At 34.9% G+C, this 20,632-nt stretch overlaps 1 protein-coding gene across 1 annotated transcript in view; it reads right to left on the bottom strand.

Annotated features, from left to right (window-relative positions):
* DLG2 (discs large MAGUK scaffold protein 2) overlaps positions 1–20,632 on the bottom strand; it is a 2,044,734-nt gene extending 2,024,102 nt beyond the window's left edge. The window contains exons 1-2 of the mRNA XM_047877315.1: positions 20,537–20,632; positions 17,400–17,531 (exon numbers count right to left, since the gene is read on the bottom strand). Coding sequence (XP_047733271.1) covers positions 17,400–17,531; positions 20,537–20,615 — 211 coding nt within the window. The 5' untranslated portion in view covers positions 20,616–20,632. The remainder of the gene's footprint in view (positions 1–17,399; positions 17,532–20,536) is intronic.

The following is a 20,632-nucleotide window of genomic DNA, read 5'->3' as shown; positions in this document are numbered from 1 at the left end:
TACACAAAAACATTTTTGTAGATTCCAAGAATTTTAGAAACTGTATCCCCAAAAAAGGGGGGGGGGGGGGCAGCAGAGACCAAATATATACATTTCTTACTATGTCACAGTGATATTTACATCATATTTCTTGACCTAGGCATTTAATCTTCACAGAATGACTAACAGTGCTGGGAAAGTAAAAAATAATTCATGATGACTGTGGTAGAATCAAGAGTGTAAGGCCCAGTGATGAATGTTAGGAAGCCACAATCCAGAAGTGTGGTGTGGTAGCTAGTAGGCACTGGTAATGGTAAAAGATCAGCATCATTAGAACTCTTTTTCTGTGGGGAAATCTTGACTATGCTTTGTAATTTTTGGCTCCTGTCTATTCTCTGAGTCTGATTTCCAGCCTTCCTGCAGTTTTTATAAAGTATCTTACATCCTCCCAATAAATCCCTTTTCTACTTCAATTGCATGGCATTGGTCAGTCATTCTCAACCAAGAATAAGTCCCAGGGTCATCTATTTCTAGACTTAATCTCTGTCACATTAGAAATGATCTTGATAAATCAATTCCAGAAGGTTTAAAAGTCAAGTATTGGTATATTAATTAATCAGGTAAATTCTTAAAATGATTAAATAAGCATGACCTCTTTTAAATTTGAAATTGAATCCCATAATGCTACTATTTATAGAAATTAGAACTCAGGCCAGTTAGGATAAATTTTTTACCTAGTAATTGACACTTTTAAGAAGTTAGGAAATAAATTATTTTAACTTTAAAAAGATAAAAGCCAGTAAAAAGCTGTGCTGTACCCAACTAAGAAACTGGTTTCTATATGAAACTTTAATGAAGATTTTTGCACAACATTTAGCAAGAAAATAATTTCAACATCAATTATGAACACTATCAGCCTCAGAGAATTTAATAAATATTTTCATAGTACTGTGCATATCACGACCTCTTGCTTCTCCCTCCAGTCTCGTGGTTTTAAAAAACATTAATACTCTAAGTTTTCCCAAATTTAAGCTTCAATCCTTGATATCTCCCAGATTTCTATATCCAACTGTATATTTAACATATCCACATGGCTATCTCAAATTTCACACTTCCAAAACCAAATGCCTGATCTTCCACCCCTGCCGTAAATATGCTGCTTTACTAGACTTCCCCATCTCTGAAAATGGGAATGCAATATTTCCAGATGCTTAGGGTAAAAAAAAAAAAAAAAAATTAGTCCTCTTTACTCTATTTTTCTCAATCCTGAAATCCAATCTATTAGTAAATTCCATTGGCTCTACCTTCAAAATCTAGAATCTAAGCACTTCTCACCACTCTCACTGCTGTCACACCCTAATCTAAACCACAATTGTCTCAGGGTGCCTGGATGGCTCAGTCGGTTAAGCATCCGACCCTTCATTTTTGGATCACATCATGATCTCACAGTTCATGAGATCGAACCCCACATCAGGCTCTGCGCTGATGGTACAGAGCCTGCTTTGGATTCTCTCTCTCTCCCTCTCTCTCTGCTGCTACCCAGCTCACACAGGTGCTCTCTCTCTCTCTCTCTCTCTCTCTCTCAAAATAAATAAACTTTTAAAAAAATAGATAAATAAACCATAATCATCTCTACCTGGAATATTACAATAAACTCCTAACTCATCTCTCCATTTTCTTCTTTGATTCCTTTCAGTCAATTTTAACAATGTGGAGTTGATCATTCCAGACATAATTCAGACCATATTATTCTTCTCAAAACTGCCAACAGTTTCCTAGATAATCCATAATAAAAATTAAAGTATTTATAATGACTAATAAATCCCTACATAATCTGTCCTCCTACCATAACCAAGCTCATTTCCTACTACTGTCTCTCAATCGAGTGATTGAGTCCATCACGCTGGATTCCTATTATTTCTGGAATAACCTACACATGCACTCTCCTTAGGACCTTTGCACTTGCTCTTTCCTCCACAAATAGCCACATAATTCAGCCCTTCAGCTCTCTCAAGTCTACTCAAATGCCTTCTTAGACAGGACCACACTAACTACTCTTAAAATATCAGTCCTTCTCCCCGCTCCATGGTACTCTCTATTCCCCTTCCTTGCCTTATTCTTCTCCATATCATATGTTTGTATATTGCTGATACCCCTCCACTTAACTATAAACTCCATGACATATAAATTCCATATCTATCTTGTTCACTGATACATAGCCAGCATCTTTATCAGTGTTTGACACATCATAGCTGCTCCATAAATATCTGTTAAATTAACATATAATTTAATTAAAAGCATAGGTAAATACATCGTAAAGAATAGTTATATCAGTAACAATACATTTTTAAGCAGTAGTTTTCAATTTCTCAAAACAGCTGAGATGCAATCAAGAATTTCAAGAGAAAGGTTCAAGTATGTAAAAGAAAAAAGATATATAAGAACACTTCTGCCTTAAACACTAGAAGTTAAGTCATATTATTAACAGATCTGTATTTTTATTCTGTTAAATTTTCAAAGCACTGCATAGTATTATATATATATATATGTGTATATATATATATATATATATATATGTATATATATATTATCAGCAATAACCTCAAAAAGGAACAGGACATGTAAACAAGTAAAATTTGCATGTTTTAATAGGCCTACCAATTTTAAATGATGCTATTTTGATCATTTCATAGCATCAAACACCAAGAGATTGCTTGGCAATGCAGTAGAATAATTAACCTAATGTACTTTCCTGACCTCATAAATCACATTCTTCAGTGCCCCGAGCTCTTGGCACAAAGACCCTGAAAATAAATGCAAAATTCTCACTGTACTAACTATAAAATATTGCAAACACAAGAGCCCTTTATAAATGAATATATTTTTCAACATTGTTCATCTAAGATTCCAATGATTTTGATTTTATAGAAAAAGCAAAAACAAAAAAAGCATTAATGCAGTTACCTTGCCAAAATCTAAAAGTTGACCATCAGTAGTAAATTAGCTTTTCCCTCATTCACCAAATTATATTAGCTCCTATTATATTCCATGAACTCTATTAAGTGTTGGGATTAGAAAAATGAACAGGACAACAAAGTCCTTGCCCTCAAGATTACATTAAAGATGGGAGGAAAAGACCACAAATATACAGCACAAGAAAATATATATTAATAAGTACAATAAAGAAGAGTCAAATAGAGTAAGCAAAAATAAGTAATGGGTGAAGGGTGTCTATTTTGGACAGAGTGCCCTAGAGAGGTCTGAGGAGGTGACAAGTAGACAGGTACTTGAGTAAGTGAGAAAGTAGGCAAACATTTGCAGACAGAGAAAACAGCAAGTACAAACGCCTTCAAGTAGAAAGCCAGTTCAAGGAAAAGTTCAAGCCCAACATTATTGGACAGGAGTGAGCAATGCTGACAGTGTTAATAAAACTGGTGGGAGAGGGGCACCTGAGTGGCTCAGTCGGTTGGGCGTCCGACTTCGGCTCAGGTCATGATCTCGCGGTCCTCGAGTTTGAGCCCCGCGTCGGGCTCTGGGCTGATGGCTCAGAGCCTGGAGCCTGCTTCCGATTCTGTGTCTCCCTCTCTCTCTGACCCTCCCCTGTTCATGCTTTGTCTCTGTCTCAAAAATAAATAAACATTAAAAAAATTAAAAAAAAAAAAAACTGGTGGGAGAGGCAGGAGTCACATTACACTTAGGGTAATGAGAATTAAAATAAATTCTGATAATATCTGCCCAGAGATAGCGTGGAATTCCACAGGTTAAGGGCTCAGTCCTACCAGACTGCTACTACCTGCCCCACCAAACCCAGGCTGTTACTTGTGCTCTTAACCCACCAACTACATATTGAAGGTTCACATCCTTCTCACGTTCCATTAATTTGCTAGAGAGACTTACAGAACTCAGAGAATCATTTCCGTTACGAGATCACAGGTTTATTATAAAAGGATATAATTCAGGAACAGACTAAAAAGATATATGAGGGCAAGGTATAGAGACAATATGCTGAGCTTCTATGCCCTCTCCAGGAGCACCACTCCCCACAAATCTCCACAAGTTTCCCAACCTGGAAGATCTCCTAACCCTGTCCTTTTGGGTTTTCATGGGGGCTTCCTTACGTAGGCATGACTCATTAAATCATTGATCACTAGCAATGGAATTCAATCTCTAACTCCTCTTCCTTCTCCTAAAGTGGGGGAAGGGGGGTTGAAAGTTCCATTCCTCCAATCACAGATCTGGTTCTCCTGTCAACAAGCTCCTCCCTCAGCCTTGAGTTACCTAATGGCTTTGCAAAAGTAATCTGATTAACATAACAAAAGACACCTTTATTGCTCTTATGGAAGGAAATTCTAAGGATTTTAGGCCCTGTGGGTTCAGAACAAAGAATGAAGACCATACAAATGAGAAATATATATGACCAAACACATATTTCTTATAAATCACAATATCACAATAACCCAGACAACTACAATCTCTTTAGGGTGGAGAGAACAAGAGCCTAATCTGGAGTAGCTTCAAGAGAAAATGGGAGATAAAGAAGTGTTGGCTACGAATATAAACAATTCTTATCATAAACTTTGCTCTTAAAGGGATTAGTGAAAAGCAAAAAGGCCTACATACAAAAACTGTTGCCTTATGTAGAAGAATGCACTCACTGCTAAATCATGGCCCAGAAGAAAAGGGGCCAGAAGAATAAAAAACCCAACCTGTCTTTCCTCTCTTCCTTCTGATTTCCTGTTAGTGCCTTCCACTGACCTAACGCAGACAGAAACCAGAAGACAAGGTGAAGGGAAGTGACAATGAAGAGAATAGATTTTGAAGATGACAATAGTAGCAAATACTTATTATGTATCAGGCATTGATTGAAATGCAATACATGTATTAGCTTATTTATCCTCATGACAACCCTACAAAATGGGCACTTTTATTATCACCCCCATGTTATAGATTGAAAAATTGGGACACAGAGTGGTTCTGAAACTTGTCCAGAGCCATACAAACAGAAAGTGGCAGAGGAACCAAGATATAAACACAACTATCCTTTTAACCCTTACTCCAAACTCTTCTTTTAAGAAGAGATGTTTACTGTGTCTCCTCTCTCTGCCCCTCCCCTGCTTGCTCTCTCTTTCTCTCTCAAAAATAAATAATAAAACATTCAAACAAATCTTTTTCAAGAAAAGATGTTTATGTGCTAACAGGCATAATTTAATAGGAAGGTGAATTAATTGCAAAGAGACAAAGAATATTTACAGTAGCATATTCTTTAAGTAAATGAGGAAAACCAGGATAGAACTGTCATGAATCTGCTCCATTTGCCCTTCCAGATCATGTTTTTCCTTTTATTCACCCTGCTCTATTCCTAGGAGGCTGACCTCAACAAACTATGTCATCTGGCTCTTTTGCCCTCTGGCTTCCAGTTCAAGTCCACTAATGGGAGGCACAAGCCGAAGATCAGGGTAGGGAGGAGAGAGGGGTTTGGATGTTTATTTCTCCAGCTCTCTCATTTTGGGGCCACGGTTTGGCTCCTCTTCGGCTAAAGCCATAGTTTCTAACAGACAGCCCCTCCATTGGTTATAGCTCTCTGTGTTACAGTGATAGCTTGCTCTTCCTGCTCCTTCAGGTCCCCACTATTCTTATTCCCCAAGTGTTTCCATCCCTGGATAGTTCCCATAACTCTGCCCATATCTTTGTGGGTTTTTTTTTTTTACATGTTTATTTCTGAGAGAGAGAGAGAGAGAGAGAGAAAGAGAGCAGGGGAGGGGCAGAAAGTGAGGGAAACACAGAATCTGAAGCAGGCTCTAGGCTCTGAGCTGTCAGCACAGACCCCGACATGGGACTCAAACTCATGAACTGCAAGATCATAACCTGAGCCAAAGTTGGACACTCAACCAAGTAAGCCACTCAGGCACCCTGTCTTTGTAAACAGATCCTTCAATAAACTCTCTTTGAGAAAGCTTTCTGTTACCTTCTAGGACTCTTGACTTGATACTCTATCCAACAGGAGGATTTGGCCTTAGATAAAAAGAGGGACAGGTAATCCACTTTAATAAAAGGGAAGGCAGAATATATGGATACAGATATAGGTAGGTTAGTAGACTAACTGGTAAAAATATAAGGAAGTTCTCTTTTGACTGTTTTTATTGTCTCAGGAAAAAAAAAATCAGAAGATAATGTTGCAGAATGTGAAGTGTATTATATTTGAGGAGAAAGAAGGTATGAAATGTTCCCTACAAAAACAAGAAAGTGAACTGTCCAAGAAAAAAAAAGCTTTCTGGTCATAAATTTAAAGTGAAATCAGTTAACAAGATTGTGTATATTTCTTCAGCTACATTTGGCTGCACTGGTGCAGGCATGGAAGAGACAGAGATTGGGTTAACCACAGGTTGGATTTTGCCAGCAGATGGCAGGAACAACAAAGAAATTGAAGATGTATGCAAATGGTTAATTATAGCAATGAATCATGTATTCTAAGCTGGGTAAGGAGAGACATGAGGATTTATGGTAGCTACAGATCATGAAAATATATAGCACTGATCGTTTAGCAGTGCTTATGGGATCAAAGAAAGATGATAAGGGAAATATAGAAATGAACAGGATCAAAAAAGGTGATGAGTGGTGGTCAGAGTGGAGATTTTAGAGGGACATGGTTATTAAATAATGATAAGATGTAGAATAAAACATAAGAGTAAGTGGCTGACATGTGATAAAAGAAGAGATTATTGCTAAAAAGGAAATCAAAGAACTCATCCAAGGAATAGATTGTCCACAAACAAAGCCAAAATAATGATAATATTTCAAATTTGAAAGTATAAAATTATCGCAGACTATTACTAAAGCAGTGCTCCATAGGGTTAATGAGGTTAAGACTAACAGAAAATTTAAAACTTGGTTTTCAGAGACCTGTTTCTTCTTAATCACCTATTGTTTCTTTTCAGACACCACTAAAAAATCCAATAGCGGTCTCCAAAGAGACCTGGCCTGACAGAAATGAAAGCCACCAATATGGTTCCAGCCTATGAACAAGCAAAACTCTGCATTCCTTACCAGAGATGACAAGTTTAAGATCCCATATACTTTATATCAGCTCTGAGCATACCCACAGCCCCTCCCTTGGTCCTGAAGATGACCTCCTAATGGCAGGAGCCAAATTTTGCTTCATTTTAATGTTAAGTCTGCACCTCAAAATGAACATGGGATGACTGTTATATATATTTGCTCAGTATGCATGTCCCATATTTCCTCATGAATAGTGACAAATTTCCCTGTCCTTTTCAATCCCTAGGATTACAAAAATTTGTTCTAATCTCCATCAGGGGAGACAAATTTGAGCCAGCCTCCTATCTCCTCGTATGACTATCTGTCAAATAAACTCTTTCCTTGCTTCATACAAGGAAATCCTTGTCTCAGTGATTGGCTCTGGTGTGTATCGGGCATTACTGTCTATTTTCTACAATACTCATTCAATATGCAGAGTCACTATTCCTCTCCATAATTATCCATGTTTATAAATAAAGTCATTAGCTCACCTCCTTCCATGTTACAATTATAAATACTCAAACTTGGGAAATGGAAGTATCCTGCACCAAAATTGGTTTAGTACTTACAGAGAGCTGTTAAATATGTTTAATTTCCCAAATTTCCAGGGACTGCCTTCTAGAGAGGTTTTTTGTTTGTGTTTGTTTGTTTGTTTGTTTGTTTGTTTGTTTAATGTTCGTTTTTGAGAAAGAGAGACAGAATGCAAGCAGGGGACAGGCAGAGAGAGAGAGAGAGGCACAGAATCCAAAACAAGCTCCAGGCTCTGAGCTGTCAGCACAGAGCCCGATGTGGGACTTGAACTCACAAACTGTGAGATCATGACCTGAGCCAAAGTTGCTTAACCGACTGAGCCACCCAGGTGCCCCTCCCATTCTAGAAAGTTTTAAAAATTAGATTTTATGAGAAAAATGGCAGAAAAATGTAAACATGTATCCTGAAAATTTATAATGGAGCTCTGCACCTAAAATAATCAAGTTTTGTTCATGCACCAATTATCTCAATTAATGAAATCTAAGACTCACCTTCATATTTATAATCATTGTCCTATTTTGATCAGTTGAAGAGCTCTTAAACTCTTCTTCAAGAAACTTTTGCAGAAACTATTTCTAAAGCATGAAGCTTATTTCTGAAGTAATTATTAATTTTTAAGTGGCTTATTTTTATAACTCAAGGTTTTTGTGAAAGTATTGTTTAATATTCTGTATAATTTGTTTCTGTGAGCTTATTAAAAGTGCCTTAAAATTCTAGGGATTCGTGATCAAGGCATTTTGTAAGAAATGCCATGCCCAATGGAGTTTTGTGGTTCTAGGTACATTTGATGACTCAATTTGCATATATACATATAGCCTACAAAGAGAATGCTAATTTTATGGTTTCGTGAAGGTTTATTATTTTGACAGCAAACTGGAAAATGAGTATAAAGTAGAACCCAGGGACTCAGAAACTAGAAATCAGGGAAATTTATGCTGCATAGTGTATCTGTAGGTTATTACCAGAATGTTTAGAATTCCTAATATAGTGTAAGAAGTTCCAAGGCTTCTGAGCAGCAAATAATGTAGGGGATAAGTGTTTTCTTAAGCAACTCTTAGGACCAATTCATGTAAACAAACTTAATTAGATCAATGCACCTCATTTTACACCATGTCTATCTTTAGCCAGAAACCAGAACTAACAGGATGAAAGGGAAGACTTTCCTATCATATTCTTGTCAAATAATTCCTTTCCCATTGCTCCTTCTTGTGATTAATCTTTTTCAACACTCAATCCCAAATTTGAAAAGAGTATGAAGTTAGAATCTACATTGAGAGCTATGTTCAATATAATGGAGTCTCGTGTAAAACATACACTACACCATGGATGTGCAAGCAAATTGTATAGATCTTTACTGTGTCCATGGCTTATCCAGCTGCCTCAGAAACCCTAAATCCCTATAGTCTACCCATCATTCTGCTTATCTCTAAAATAATGCCCAGCTATATGTGAGTAAACAATTCTGGAGGGGGCATACAGTTTATCTGCCATCATAGCCATCATACTCTTGGGGGTAGAAATAGGTTGTATTCACTGGATTTAAATGCTGTTCTCTGCTCCTCTGGTCCTGAAGCAATGTCCCTGTCCATATGGTCATTGAGCATACTTATGGCCGCTCATGCAGTCATTCTCTCAGCTCAGACAAAGCTCCCAAGTGCTCAACCTGGCTGACAACACTTGCCTTGGGTTCTACTGGCACTATACTCCTACATTTCTCCCTAAGGACATATTACAATTTCCACCCAGCAAAGACATTGACCAGAACTTTCCTGAGATGCTGACCCAATGCCAGCAACTGCCTACCTTCAGATTTCCTATTATGTAGTAAAAAGTAAAACCCTACTTACATAAGCTTTCTACTCCCTTCAAATGAGTACATTTCTAACTTAAGCAAGAATCTAACATAGTACCAGGCATGCAGCAACACTCACTTATTCATCATTCATTTAATAAATATTTATTTAATGGCTAATATGTGTTAGGCACTAAGCTAATATAACAGATACAGCAATGAATAAGAGAGGCAAGATGGCTGCTCTTATCAAATCTACATTTTAGTGGAGAGACTCATGAAAAAAACACATAAACAAAATTTCACATAGTGATCCACACAGTCACAAAAATAAAAAAAGTAATGTGATAGGTATGACTTGGGGGTGGGGTGGAAATGGGAAGTGAGGTAGAAAGGCACTTTAGAGGCACTGAGAGCTAAATAATGATATAAGCCAATAAGGCAAAGATTTGGGTAGAAACGTACTCCAAACAAAAGAAAAGCATGTGAAAACGTCATGAACAGCATTTAGGAACAGAGAGAAGGCCATGTGGCTGGAATGTAGTGAGTAGAGAAGAGATGAGATGAGACGTAGGCAGAGGAGATGGGGAACCTTACAGGTGAGAAGTTGGAATTTATAACAATAATAGATATGACTAGGAGGTTTTAATTAATAAACAGTATTTAAGCGTTTTTAATGGGTACCTGGCTGGCTCAGTTGGCAGAGCATGTGACTTATGAACTCAAGGTCATGAGTCCAAGCCCCACACTGGGTGTAGAGATTACTTAAATAATAAATAATTAATAAATAAATAAATAAATAAATAAATGTTTGTTTGTTTTTAAGAATAAACATTTTTAGGGGCACCTGGGTGGCTCAGTCAGTTAAGTGTCTGACTCTTGATTTCAGCTCAGGTCATGATCTCACAGTTCGTGAGTTCAAGCTCCACATTGGCCTCTGTGCTGATAGCATGGAGCCTGCCTAGGATTCTCTCTCTCCCTCTCTCTCTGTCCCTCCCCTGGTTGCTCACTATCTCTTTCTCTCTCTCAAAAATAAATAAATAAATGTAAAAAATAATATATTTTTTAAAAGAATAAATATTTTTAAACAAACACAATACACTAACATGAATTTGACCAGTTAAGTAATTCCTTATGATTTTACTGGTTAATCCAAATAACTTTTATTTCAAAGTACTTATGACTATAGTGCTTGTTTAATGTCTGTCTCTCTTAGCAGATTACGTACTCTATGAAAATAGGTTCACATGTCTCTTGTCACTAAATTCCCAGAGCCTGATACAGTATCTCTTAGATAGCAGGGGTTCAAAATGTATTTTGTCAAATGAAAGAAATTTAATGACAGAATATTCCATATCCGACATGTGCTACACACTGAATTAGAATCAGTCCCTGCATTCAAGAAGCTCACAGCTTACATGAGGGAAACTAACATGTAATCAATTAACAGTAATACAATGTAATATCTGCCTTACCAGAAACATGAACAAATACAGAAACATAAGGAAGAAAGTGACTAATTCTGCTTAAAGGTAAGAAAGTGTTAAGGAAGTTTTTAACCAAGAAAGTAACAAATACTTATTTCGTTGAGATGAACGTTTACACTAAGAAAAAAACATCTACATCATGTTCTATTAATTTTTTTAGTTCTGTAGTTCAAAAGATCATATGCTCTATTGAAAAAAAATTAATATATTATTATAATATTTCAAGACATCTAGAAAAGCCTATTCCTAAAATAATCTTATAGAATTTTCTCTATGTTTTTATTATGCATATCAAATCCCTACATCTGAAAGTTAAATTCAAGGTTAAAATATTCATAATATTATTACAATAGCTTTGGGAAAACCTAGATGGGCAAACCTATAGTGTTCTGCTTTTTGCCACCTGCCATAGATCAGTGACAGTGATCATTACCAAATTCTTATTTATTCTGTACTTAAGCAGAAATCACCCAAATCCCTTCATGTTCTCAAAGTTTTAGGGTTTCACTACATTCCTCTGTAGAGAAGTCTCACATGCCATCAAAATAAATTAATTTTTCCTATTTCAGCTATAGCACAAATAAAATTGTTTCATTTAGAAACAACCAGCCTTATAAGCATCCAAAGTACATAAATTTTGTTAAATGGTGCCATCTGGTGACATAAATTCTCCAGCAAAGATACAGAGTCCAGAGCCAAGAATGGCATTCAACTCTTTTGATGGCATCTAATGTGAAGTGTCAAATTTAACTTAAGATATACTTGATTCCATGTGACATGAAACACACAACTAATCACACTCAGTATATGACAGTTTAACAAAGGGCTATAATAAGGATTGTTTGGGCCACATTTTACATTACCACTCCTGTTTGTCCAAGTTTACCTTCAAATTTAAATAAGCCTTTGGAAGAGACTTAAGTTTAATGTGATGCTTTATCTAATTCCTAGACATTTTAAAAACATAAATGTATTTATAAACATAAATAACATAAGAACCCTTGTTCTCGTCACATCCGTTTCCTCGCTCTCCTTCTGACCTCCATGAATCAGTATAATTTTCATCACCTCAAATACCAATTCCCTAAGAAAGCTTTCCCTGATTCCACTGCAAAGGTTAAGCCTCTTTTCATAGCACCCTCTCCTTGTCCTTTGTATCATTTACCATAATTGTAAACATAACTATGCAATTTTGTTTAAAGCTTGTCTCCCCAGTATATATCACAATGCCAAGCACAATGTTCAGTAAATATCTTTTGAATGAATGGATGGATGGAAAAAATGTCCTTTTCTATCCTCTTCTTACCCAAATCCTATCATCGACAAGACCCAGCTCAAGTTTACATTTTATATAAGAGCTTTCCTACCAACACCAATGTACCATGATCCCATGCTTCTCTAAACTCCTACAGCAGCTTGGCCTAGCCTTCAGAGTTTAGTCCTTGATTTATATCCTGTCTTGTACTTGTTTGTATATATGTGAATATTACCTTCCCAATTGACCTTAACCTCCTTAAGGGAAAGGATTTTGTCGTTAGTAATACCAATTGCATATGTCCATGTAAATTAAACACTTCATAAATACTTCATTAATTATTATTACTCAATTGCAATAACTGAAATACCTGTGTAAGCAGAAGTAGGCAGAAGAGTAGAACTTAAAGTATCTAGGAATCTAACATGTACTGCTTTGACCAGTCAAGACTTATTTAAAGGTGTTGACATATAGCAATTTATATATTTTACTGGAGCACCTCATTAAGTCTGTAACTGTCAGCAAGCACATACTAGTGAGCCTTGTGTGTGCAATAGCAACATCTCAGTGTAGTTTTGCTGTTCTCTATCCATAGCCTCATAGGTAGACACTACCATTAAGTATCCAAAAGAAAAAAAAAAATCAGTTTCAGATATACTATTGTACTTTAAAAAGAAAATTAGATGCCATAATTATATTCATTAAGTTATGGGTTCTTAAGGTGCTCCAAATATATCCTAGAATAATAGCTCATTATATTTGTTACGGATCAAATCAAATCTTTGTAAAACCCAAGAATAAAGAAATGACACGGTTGTATCTTACCAAATGTATTAATAATATTCATGTGCTATATTACTTTCCTTGAGTGGCAAAATACCTAATCATTTTGAACATATGTTCTCAAAGTTTAGCATGCCTCAGAATCACCTGAAAGGCTTATTAAAACACTGTTTACTGAGCACTACTTCCAGGTTTCTGATTCAGTAGGTATGGAGTAAGGCCCAAGAATTTACAATGCTAACCAAGTTTCCAGGTGATGCTGATGCTGCTGATCCAAGAACCATGCTTTGAGAACCTCTGCTTTGGGGGATTAGAGCCAAGTTTTTCCAAATTCATATAACCATGTGGATTTTCACCCTCATTATAATCTGTAATAAAAAAATCCTTTGACTATCTTATGAGCAGGTGGCAAAAATTACACATTACAATGAATAATTAGGACCAAAATAGCCAGGATGCTTTCACAAAGATGTTATTTTGAAAAAAAAAAAACATTATATTGGAATTACTATATTGGAAAAACACTACATTTTGTATTGAGTACTTGCCATCACTACATTTAAATAATCAACTATCTACATACCTAATGCCTCTTTTCCCTACTTGACCGTTCTCATTTATCCATAAGGGCAAGGACTATCCTCTCCTTTATAGTTTATTGTTGTATCCCCATTGCCTAGCACAATTTCTAATACATAACAGGAATTTTAAAAATAGCTATTGAGTAAATGAATAAATAAAATTTATTGAAGGCCTTCTCTTATTAGGGTCAATATACTGGGGATACAAAGTATCCCCATATAACTTACATATAACTTCAACTCTCAAACTACTCACAGTCTACTAAGGGGACAGAAATATATTCAGTGTATTCATAAGGCAATATAATAAATGCTTCACAGTAATCTGAAAAAAAATGCTACAAGCCATAATAAAAGGGCTGGTTAAAGTTACTATCAAGTAGGGATATGACAGAAGGCTTCAACAAGGAGGTGATAAATCCCAAAATAGTAGTATATCTACTGTATATTCCAATATGCAGTATATCCCAACATGTAGTATATCTACTGTATTACCCCTATGAATCCATAAGGTTTTATGTTAAGATTTATGGACATGAAAAGTATTCTACTATAACACAAAATCTGACATGCAAGGGATAAGCACTTTTCTAAGATGTTGCTACTGGCAAGGTTTTAAGGAAAATAGCACTTTACTGTCCATTGTCTTCTAAATATTTCCCCAAAAGACCCCCTCACACACTGCAGTGAAATAAGAGGAAATAAAATCAGATCAAAAGGTTAATAAGATTTTAAAGGGGCTGAAACTCATTAAGTATATATGCATAGTTCTATCCATAATTGTATGAGTAATAAATAAAGAATAAAACATTTTTCAATAAGGTATAAAAGCAAAGGACATTTGAGGTACATATCTGAGAATAAACTGACCCATTATATTATTAAAATGTTTCTTGCAAATAATTATAGCGGTAATGGAAATCTTTAAATATTCAAATAGCATCTGGAAGAGAAGTACCAAAATAATAAAAACATTTCCATCTTTCTCCTTCATCACCTAAATGAAGAATAAATAACCTAATAGAGTAGCTGGAAAAACTGAATGTTTTAAACTAAATAAAAGATACCTAAATTAATTTGTAAAATATCACAGAAATCCAATTTACTTATATTCAAAATCTGTAGAGCTAATAATGTAATCATATAAAACTGTGATGATCATTGGACAAAACTTTTACCTTAGTTTTACCACAAGATGTCACCCTAAGCCCAACATCTAAATGTGCAGCTCCTAGCACATTGTTGTTTAAAGGATTTTTCTTTTTTCTACATTAATGAACACAAATTACTAACTTTTTTAAAGTTTAAGTGAGTTTTTCCACTATCAGTTATTGATAGATGGAAAATTAAAACAAAGTATACCGAAACTCAAGGAGGTAGAAAGTTAATCAAACAGTTGATCATTGTCTACATTTAGCATATATCCTATTTACAATAAAAGGAATGTCTCTTACCATAGGATTTTATATTCTACTTTGACTTTATTTTAAAAATTTTTAAAGAAGAAACATATTTCTTTCATAATCTGATAAAGTTACTATTTTAAAAATTAAAAAACAATACATTTGTCACCGCCTTCCACCGCACAATCACAGAACCCACTTGTAAAATGCTTTCATGCACTATAATAATGGCCAAAATTATGTAGACAGAATTCTGTACTCACAGATAATACCATCGAAGACATAGTAGCGTGTGGGATTTTTTTTTTAAAGCATATGATGGAAGGACCACAAAAGGAGACTAGTATTCATTTTTGAAGTGATGCTTTTCATCTGTCGAGAGAAGGCTTGGTTTTCTGGTGATATGTAAACATTACAGTCCACCTTGAAATAATATTTTACTTCACTACCCACTTGTGCTGGGTTTTCTGCATTATTATTCCTTTATCTATTTAACTGAGATTCATGAAAGGTATTATTTCAATGTACTCGCTGTCTGAATATCAGAAGAACAGGTGAAGCCACTATGTTCCATTACTTGTAACAGAAAAAAAGAGGAGGGTAGGGTAGGAGGTAGCCAGTTCAAACAGAAAGTTACAGACCGTCAACAATGCTCTATTTATCAATAACTCCCTACTTATCCTTTTATAATGATATAATCCCCTTGAGGATGCAGAGGGCTACCTGGTTTTTCTTCTTTTGAGTCCTTAAAGAAAATACACAGTGAAACACTCAAACATTCAATAATAATAAAATTAGTTATCAGTTATCAACCCACATAGAACTGAAATGAAAATTATGTTTTGTTGCATAATGTTGCTCCAATCTTTGCAGTCTGGTTTATCCCAAAATGACTTTTAAAGACTAGCCAAAGCAAATCTATCCATTCCAAGCTGACCACCAGGATTACTTATATAACAGCTTTTTACAGATTATTGTTGCCTTTCATTTTATTAGAGAAATTCAAACTATGCTATAGGCTTTTTGCCAAGATATTTATCACTCACCCAAAACAATGGCAAAACGTAATTCTTTGTCATTCGTTTGCCCTTTTATTCCCCATATAATATTGTGATACCAAATGGCGACATTACCAAAGCATAGTAAAAGTATCTAAAGCATCTAACAATACTCTTCCTAAATCAAGTTCTCAAAAATTCAAATTCTCAAAACACTTGGCAAGAGTCAACTAAGCACATCATACAAATCTACTTAGAGATACTGCCATTCAGTTAATAACCTTTACTAATTATCAACTAGATGAAACTATTAATTTTTAATTGAGAAATCTGTGGTTTAAAAATGTTCTCCAAAATACTATTCTCTAATGGCAGGATTAATTTAAATTCTGTAAGACTCCATTTAGAGTTGTTTTTATTGAATACCACTAAGATGATTATAGTTATTTGTGTCATTAGTTCTTACCAGCCACAAAAAAAATATTTTAAAGAAATTAATCCACAGGCAAAATAATCCTATAAAGCTTTTTACTTCTATTTTTATTCAATAGCTGAGTTTTAGATTTTCAAAATTTAGTGGTTTTTTAAATTACATTCACACCATAAGGCTGGAGTTTTTGTCCGTAAGGGTAGACATAATAAAAACATACATAAAATGTTTTCAAAATTAATACAAATGGGTTTTACATCCATCACTTTTAGATTTTACATCCATCACTACTAGACCTGAAAAAATAAAGGGAATATGTAGTAGACTCAGTAATTTCTGTAAAATGTACTGTTTAAGCATAGTAAAATACAGTATAATTGAGTGGGTTTTTTTAATTGTTTAGTTAGTTGATTAAAGTTAGTTTTTGTTTGTTTATATCTTTTGCTAGTTTATTTTAACTATTAAAATATTATGCCAAGAATGAAAAGTTATCTGCATAAATGCAAAACATAAACATATAAAGACACACATACATAAGCCACACAATCTTTAACACATTAGAGATTAAACTAAGATTGACATTATGTGGTTAAATTCATGACAAATTGACAAAAGTTCCAAAGCACTGAGATCTTCATCAATAGAATTTTAAATATGGATCATAAACTTTCGTAAGAGAAGCAAAAGATAAAAAGAGTATTTTAACTTTTGTTTTAAGAGAATAAAAGTACAACTAAGAGGCTGAGTAGAAATGACCCATTATGTTTCGTGCTATATAGCCTGTTCCTTCTCTAGAGGGAGGTAGGTTCCTTCTCCAGCATTTGTTGTCAGTTTTTTGGCAACAAACCACTCAGATTTCTTCCCGTGTAAACTTCCCTTCCTATACAAATCATTCTTTAAATATTTATAGTTTTAATAACTACTCTATTTTTTCTACTTTTTAACAGTTCTTTTTTAGGTTAGCCTAAGGAAAAGAAAAAAAAAACAGAAAACACAAATCTTTTCCTCCACTATCATGGAAAATTATTCCAGTTTAAGTTTGGTTAACGTTAGGTTCTTTGACCACGTTACTCAAACTATTAAGCCCAATTCTGACCATTATAATGATAACTTTTTAATACATACCTAGCAGAGCTTGGAATAAGCTGCTCTTAAAGATACCCATCACCTTTTTAACAGCATTTTTCAACTGCTGTTCCTCTGGTTTCCTTAATTTTTTGCAGTATTCTTCCAGTAATGATAAAGCTCGGTCAGTATCTGAAAAACATGATTTTAAAATTCTGTCTTATAGTCCTGGAAAAATAGGAACCTAATATATAACATGAAATGTACAAGTAATAAGAAGATGCATAACTTTTCATTATAAATTCCATATAATCAATAGATTCTCAAGAATATTTTTATTGATTTTTGCCCAATTCTTTTAATCAGAGCCAACTTAGGGTTGTAATTGATAAATGTAGTTTCAACATAAATGTTGGTTGATTTTTTTTGTTACATTAATAAGATAAAAATGAAACAACAAAGATGGCTTATGTTATAAACCTCCACTCACTCCTTCATCAATTTTGTGATTTCTTTGCTGAATCAAATAATTTTTTAGTAGTGGACAAATACTTCCTCAATGTCTATGCTAATCACAGTGTAACAGCTAGAGACATAATATGCTTTTACCTTGCACTTGCGTTAACATTTTCTTTATCACTTTTTTAGCAGAAAAATAAATCAAGCCCTGATTTGTAGCATTTGCAATATCCAAGGTGTAAATATTCCCACCATGGCCAATTTCAAGATACCCACATGACTTAACTGAATGCAGACCCGGGAATTGATCACAGAGCTTTCCCACCATACAGATACAATAGATGCAAATAACATCAAGAACATATGTAGTATCAAAATATAGAAAAATATTAGGAAGTGATGAGTTTTGAGTATTACTTTTATTTTTAACATAATTCATTTAATGTAAGTTTACATAACTTAATGTTCAGACGGCTGCATTTAAACCAGTTTACAAATGTGTTAAAAATGTAACAGTAGGCTCTTACAAACTGACGTGAGCCCATTCCAGCACACCAATGCTTCCAAAGTAGCACTATCTTCTGGCTTTTCCTCCTATATCATGGCTGCCCTTTGTTCACTTTCTCTGGTTCCTTCTCATTCCTCAAGCCTCTAAACATCTGGAGACTCCTCTCTATTCTCATTCCGTAGGTAACTTTAGCAAGTCTCCTGGGCTTTAAATATTATCGGAACCCTTAAGACTCCCACGTTTATATTTATAGCTCAGGCATTTCCCCTTGAATCCCAGTCTCATATTAAACTGTACACTCAACATTTCCATTTGGATGTCTAGTGAGCATCTCAAACTTAACTTGTCAAAACTGAGCTCCAGATCTTATCTACCTTTACTGCTTCTCCTGCAGTTGTTCTCTCTCGTCCTTCCAATTTTTCAGGCCAGAATCCTTGGAGTCATTTGTTGTTCTCCTTTTCTAATTCTCTACATATAATCCATCAGTGAAGTCTGTTGGCTCTAACATCAAATACCACCACTATCATTTGCATTTGCTCGTACTCCCACCTGGTGCACCAATATCTACTACCCCCTGCATTATTGCAATAACCTCCTACCAACCTACATGCTACCACCTTTGTCTTCCTGCAGACTTTTCTGAACACAGCAACCAGAAAGATCATAAGCCAGATAATGCCATCCCCAATTCAAATCCTCCAGTGATTCCCCATCTCACTTAGCTTAAGACTACCTCACTGATTTCAGCTATTACTCCTCTCCCCTTGCTCAGTCTACTCCAACCACAGTGGTCTCTGCTCATTCTCACATATACTAAGAACTCTCCTACCCCAGGGTCTCTATACCTACTATTCTGCCTAATTATTCTTCCTTCAGATATCCATAAAGCTTGTTCCTTCACTTCCATATCTCTGCTCCTATACCACCGTATCAGTGAGGTCTTCCCAAATTTTCCTCTATAACATAGCAAATCTTAAGTTTACTCCATTGAAAGAAGGAAGAATTTCAATAGGCAGTCAGGAGAAGAGACGGATGTCATGTAATTAGTTTGTCACCTAAAAAGGTTATAAATAAAAATGAATGTTGATGCACAGGGAGCCCTCTCCAATTTTAAAACAAAGCGTAAACATATGCTAGTACATTTGCACAGAATTTTGATTTTTTAAATGCTTTCATACTTTGCCCAATAAAATATTTTAACTCTTTGAGTCAAGAACCAATATTTGAATTCACATTTTGACAACAGTTAAAAAATCAGCTGTTTCCCTGAAATGATAGTAGCTTATTGATCTCATACTCTAATTCATTCCTAACCACTAATGTAAGTAATCAACAATACCATAATTATACCTTCCTCAGTACTTCTACGTATCTTTGGGCTCCAGATTTCAAGCTTTAGTCTTTTTCATCCCTTCATTTGTTAGGTAGTCTTTGAAAATGTACTTAAACCTAGGCATCTTTTTTTTTTCCTTTTTTTTACAATTATATTTTTAAGCTCTTTTTTAGCTTTGTGTCATTTTTGTAGGTATTCTCTTACTCTGATCTTTTATTCTTGTGAATAAACTCATTTAAAATGAATTTTGAATTTAATGATACATTAAAAAAAGGTATCAACAGCATTTCCATAATCACATCTGTAAATATAATTTGTTAGATAAGAGGACTTCCACTAATTCATTCAACACATATTTACTGAATAACTACCCAGGGAAGACACTGTATTGGTTCAAAGCAGCTAGATGTTCTCTAAGCCAATAAAGCTTATTATGCTTCTCATCTCTGTATGAGAAAAACCTGATACATAAAATAAGATGCTAGAATATAAGAAAAACAAATGGTCAAATATGGTCAAGTTTCCCTTAGACTTTTGCATGCCAGCATCTAGTGCTGGAATTATAGCTGCCCTTTTTTCTTCTTTTGGTTATCAGTAATGATCACCTTCTTGTGTCAATTCCATTATGCCCTTTAGCTCACTCTACCGAAATTCTTATTTCTGAATAATGAGAGCATAATATCCAGGGTAACCTAAAACTAGATACCTGTGAAAAGATGAAAACATAAAGCAAAAAAATAAAAAAGACAAGATGACAAGGATCCTGTTTTATGAGACAAAAACCCCTAGCCAGATGTTGACAAGTTGGATAAAGTAGAAAATTGAGATAATTATCCAATCAGCACTAATACTTTAATTGACATTCAAATAACCAGTTAGAAGTGGAGAATTTTTCACCTGAATTGCCAGTATAATGACCACAATTCTCTTCTATTTTCTTCATTAAAAGAAATCTATCTTCATAGGACTCCACCATCTACTGGAAGAATGAAA

Source organism: Prionailurus viverrinus, chromosome D1, assembly GCF_022837055.1.
Source record: "Prionailurus viverrinus isolate Anna chromosome D1, UM_Priviv_1.0, whole genome shotgun sequence".
Lineage (NCBI taxonomy): Eukaryota > Metazoa > Chordata > Mammalia > Carnivora > Felidae > Prionailurus > Prionailurus viverrinus.
This window is presented reverse-complemented; position numbering and strand designations above follow the sequence as displayed.